At 50.4% G+C, this 4,767-nt stretch overlaps 1 protein-coding gene across 1 annotated transcript; it reads left to right on the plus strand.

The window, feature by feature from the left end:
* Nucleotides 1–1,943: 1,943 nt before the first annotated feature.
* LOC308334128 (kelch domain-containing protein 3-like) lies at nucleotides 1,944–3,107 on the plus strand (the record flags this gene model as incomplete). Its single annotated transcript, XM_080790714.1, has 1 exon — nucleotides 1,944–3,107. The coding sequence occupies one exon, from the start codon at nucleotides 1,944–1,946 to the stop codon at nucleotides 3,105–3,107; it is 1,164 nt and encodes a 387-aa protein (XP_080646840.1).
* Between the last annotated feature and the right edge of the window lie 1,660 nt (nucleotides 3,108–4,767).

Here is a 4,767-nt window from a genome sequence, read left to right on the forward strand (position 1 = left end):
GACGAAATTGTCCGTATATTTAGTCTTAGTTTTAGTCATCATAGCTTAGTTTTTATTTTGTTTTCATTTCGTTTTCGTCAGTGGAAAAAGGTAGTCGACGAACATTTTTCGTCTTAGTTTTAGTCGACAAAATCAACACTGCACTCTCTGAGTTGCAGACTTCTAAGGGTCCATTTGGAACCCCCTATATTGATTCTGTGGGGGGGGGGGGGGGGGGGGGGGGCTATTTAATTATTATATTACATTAAAAAAAGAAAACTCTTTGTTTAGTGGTTTTAATTTTCATTTATTTTTTCACAGAATCAGAGTTTTTATGGTCATGCCTCACCAGGATCCTGGAAGGCTTGATTCTAGGCTTAAAATAATTGATATACACATTTGTGTTAATCTCTATGGGAAAAATCACACCCGCGTGAAGTCAATTACTTCCATGAGAGGTGGAGAGGTGGTGGAGTTTTAGCTGTTTTAGCAGGCCTTTTGAGGGTCCAATGGAGTTAAGATGTTTCGTCCGAAGCGCTTTTTACTACTTAAACAACACACAGACGTAAAGGGTGTGGAGTTAGCTGGTTTGCTCCCGACAGCTCAACGATATCAATGTTTGTGAATACGCAATGTTTGTGTTTACACTAAGACATATAATTGTCCATTTATTATTGTCAATGGCAATTCAATGTTTGTGTAGGACAAACCTTTTGAGAGGCGCTATGAATGGCCAATTTTTCAGTGGAACCACACCCTCTTAGACCTGGATGGATGCATATGGTCTCTCTCTCTCTCTCTCTCTCTCTCTCTCTCTCTCCCCCCATTAGCATTGTGTTGTATAGGAAACAAGATGGAGGTGGAACGACCCGGGCTTATCTTGGGAAATGAACAATGACAATCTGGATGTGATGAATACGATGAATGGAGATAGATAGATGTGCCTGATAATAAACCGCAATGCATGCAGCCCTCTGGATGTTGTTGTTGTTTATGGAGATAACAGCTTCCTGCGCCTCTTATAAAGACACATGAATGATATGGATCTGGATCCACTTAAAGGCTATAGTCTCGCGTAACCAGACCAACTATTCCACAATCTCCGGACGCTATATAGAGAGTCTGGAACTGTAGCCCCCGCATGAGCTGAGTAAGGAATGCTATATAGATAGATAGATAGCTCTTGTTGGTCCAGACTGTATGATGAAGCATTTGGAAATTGTGAGAGTCAACAGTCTGGTAATGCTACTTAAAGGCACGCTGTGACCCATCTCTTGGAGCGGTGAGCCGCAGCGTGCGCCGGCCCACGCTCGGGAATCATTAGTCGATTTGACCCCCAATCCAACCCAATCATTGGCTATAATGGTCAACAGGTGCAGGCTTACCTGATTGGCTAATGGCTGCCACGGTTTGGCCAAGCATCCTGTGACGCTCTGGCCGCTAGGACCAATATAATCGTCAGTGTGGAGATATTGTTTGATTTTATTTTACACGCAAGACTTAGAAAGTTATTTGTAATGATCCACAGCCACCATCATCCCATGTGCAACACTGTGCCCCGCCCTGCCTCGTGTTCTCTCGTGACTTTACCCAGTGTCTCCCCTCCTCTGCATTAGCGCAGACTCGCCTGCTGGTGTCGGCCGTGCCTAGTTGGCTAACGAGCCCGAGAGACTATTCAAGACCAGCCTGTGTGACCGTTCTCTGTTGCTGGTTGTTCGTCGCGTCGTCCTTTTGATTCTCCCCGGTTTCCGTGTGCGCGCGTCGAGGCCTTGTGTATGTTTTCAGCGCATCCGGAAACACCCGGAAGCCAGCAGCATCTCCGTCCCAGGACCCGGGATGCGTGCGTGAACACTACGCAACGCCGACTAGGACCTCCGACGTCGCGCGGAAGAAGGCCGCCCGGGGGGGTCCTCCTCACGTCCGCGGCGGCGGGGCGCAGCGGACGTAGCAGTTCGGGCGGCGGCATGCTGTCGTGGACGGCTCACCTGAAAGGAGGAGCTCCGGTCAACATATATCACGTTGCTGTGGCGGTGGGACCGGACGTGTACTCGTTCGGAGGGTTCCGCAGCAGCAGCGGCAGGCTCGCGACGACTACGACGACGATGCAGAACGAGGTGCACGTCTTCAACACGGTCTCCCTGCGCTGGAAGCGGCTGCAGCTCCCGGGCAACCAGCGGCCCCCGGTGGCTCCCTCCATACACGAGGGCTACTCGGCCGTGCTCGTCGCCGCCACGGTCTACGTCTGGGGCGGTTGCAGCACCAGTGTCGCGGGCGAGTGGCGGTACCACAGCGCGCTGTACGCGTTCGACGTCGACGGGCACCGGTGGTCCCGGCTCGCGGCGTCCGGGAGGGTTCCGGAGGCGCGGGGCAACCACTCGGCGTGCGCCGTGGGGACGGCCATGTACGTCTACGGCGGGACCACCCGGCGGGGCGGGCAGACGAACAGCATGCACGCGCTGGACACGGCCGCCATGGTCTGGTCTTCGATCAGCGCCGCCGCGGGAACCCCGCCGCCCGTCTCGTCGCTCCACTCCTCCTCCGCCGTCGGGACGACGGTGTTTGTGTTCGGCGGCCTCGGGGACCACGGCGAGTGCTACGGCCACGTCAGAGCGTTCGACACAAAGCGCCGCCGCTGGCTGGAGGCGACGACGCCCGCCGCCGCCGCAGGGACCCCTCGTCCGGAGGGACGCTTCGGTCACTCGGCGTTCACCCACGACGGGGAGCTCTACGTGTTCGGCGGCAGCGACTGGGGCCGGTACTTCGCCGACCTGTGGCGGTTCAGCCCGGCGGAGTCCTCCTGGAGGAAGGTCCGGCCCAACGGGGGGGACGACGACGTCGGCGGCCCGTCCCAGTCCCAGGGCCGCGGCTGGATGTGCTGCTGCCCGGTCGGTGCAGGCAGCGACCGGGTGGTGCTCTTCAACAAGCACGACCTGCACGTCCTGGACTTCCGTCCCAGCCTGAAGACGCTGTGCAAGCTGGCGGTCGTCCGCCACGGCCTGAAGCAGTCGGGGCTCCCGCACAACGTGCGCTGGGAGATGGCGGCCATGACGACGCCGCAGCAAAGGACGAAGAAGAGTGGCAATAGGCCCGCCACGTTGGGAATAACCGGTGGAAACCGTAGGCGGTAAAAAGCGTCTAATCAGTCAGCGACGGGAGATAGCTGTGGTGCGCTTTGCTGCCTGTGCTTTCCAGTGGATGTTGAACCCCCCCCCCCCCAGGGGCGACCGGGACTCTGCTCGGCTGCCCCCCCCCTTCCCATTTTCTGCTCGGCCGCCCCCTTCCCATTGTTTGTCTTTAGATTATTTTAAACTATACTAAAGACCTAAACACCTTCCTTTTCAACAAAGCATTGTTTTGCTCCATGGTTTTACTTCTAGGTTTCTGTTTCTTAGGTATTTGTTCTACACAAATGCTTTTGCTTAGCGCCTTGAGATTTACACAAATGTGACGTGGGAATAAAATATATATTTATTATCTTGGAGATGAAAAACAGCGAGCCGACTGCGAATTCCTCCCATGAAATGCAGGGACAAAAAGATGTCATGGAAAGAGAACTTACTTCAGGAAACGTTCGTGAAGGAGAAGTGGGACTTTCCGTTTGTCTGTTTTTGTTTAGTTTTTTGTTACTTCCGTCACGTTTTTTGAGGGAATATTAGAACTCAATGACTGCCAAGGACAAGTTAGACAAGTTTTATTGCGTTAAGTTAGATCAGGGGTGGGCGACTTTGACGATGGAGAGGGACACTATAGTTACACTCTCACTCCAGAGGGCCAAGATTCAAGATGTTTATTGTCGCAGACAAGTATATACATGCATTGTGAAAAACGTAGGTTGGGTGATGCTCCACAATACACAAATAAAAACAGTGAATAAACAACGATAGGCCTACTAAGTCTAAAAGGTTTTAAATAGATCAGATCAGCATACATAAAGGCCGTAATACCATTAAAAAGTCCATTGTTCATTTAGGCTTGTTAAGCAATCTTACAGCCTTGGAAGACAGAACTGTTCTGTGTTGGCTGCTTGTGTTGGCATATACTGGTCGTAGCAATAATACCAGATCTACAAGCTCAAAACGCGTCGCACTGTGACACGTTTTGAGCTTGTAGAGCTTGTAGCTCCACGATTAGCGTGTTGTCGCTGTACTTCGGGTTCTTGATTGCTCTGACCCACTTGCAACGCTCTCTGGATCAGGGGTGGGCAACTTTGACAATGTAGAGGCCGAGGGCCACTATATTTCCACACTCACTCCAGAGGGCCACATTGCATATTACATAGTCAAAATAGCAGATCTACAGGCTCAAAGCGTGTCGCCGTGTGACACGTTGATGAGCTTGTAGATCAGCTATTCTTGCTATATTATAATTGGAATTTCCAGATTTCTTTTTGCTATTTTTCCAATTGGAACATTTTTTTTAATTTAATTTCAAATGCCCAAATGTTAACTTTATGAACTAAATACAAATACATTGGACATAACAGAACACAATAACATGTTTGCATGTTTGGAATTGTAACAGCTGAAATCAATAATATATCAGTATTCTGATATTAACAGATTCTGGTCAAATCACTGTGGTTGGTAGTATGGCAGATTGCACTTTTTGAATGATTTATTTAAAATTCTCTGTTGTTGAATGTGCGACAATGAAAGACCTTCGGAGAAAGCTTGACTTGTCTGCTTCCAGGAAAATGCATTTACAGTTCTGTACTGTTTCTAGGATGTGTTAATCACGTTTGAAGTTCTATACCCATGCCATATCTCATTTTAAAGAGTGAGTTGTCTA

The sequence above is a fragment of the Protomyctophum bolini genome (assembly GCF_963924005.1).
Source record: "Protomyctophum bolini genome assembly, chromosome: 19".
Taxonomy (NCBI): Eukaryota; Metazoa; Chordata; class Actinopteri; order Myctophiformes; family Myctophidae; genus Protomyctophum; species Protomyctophum bolini.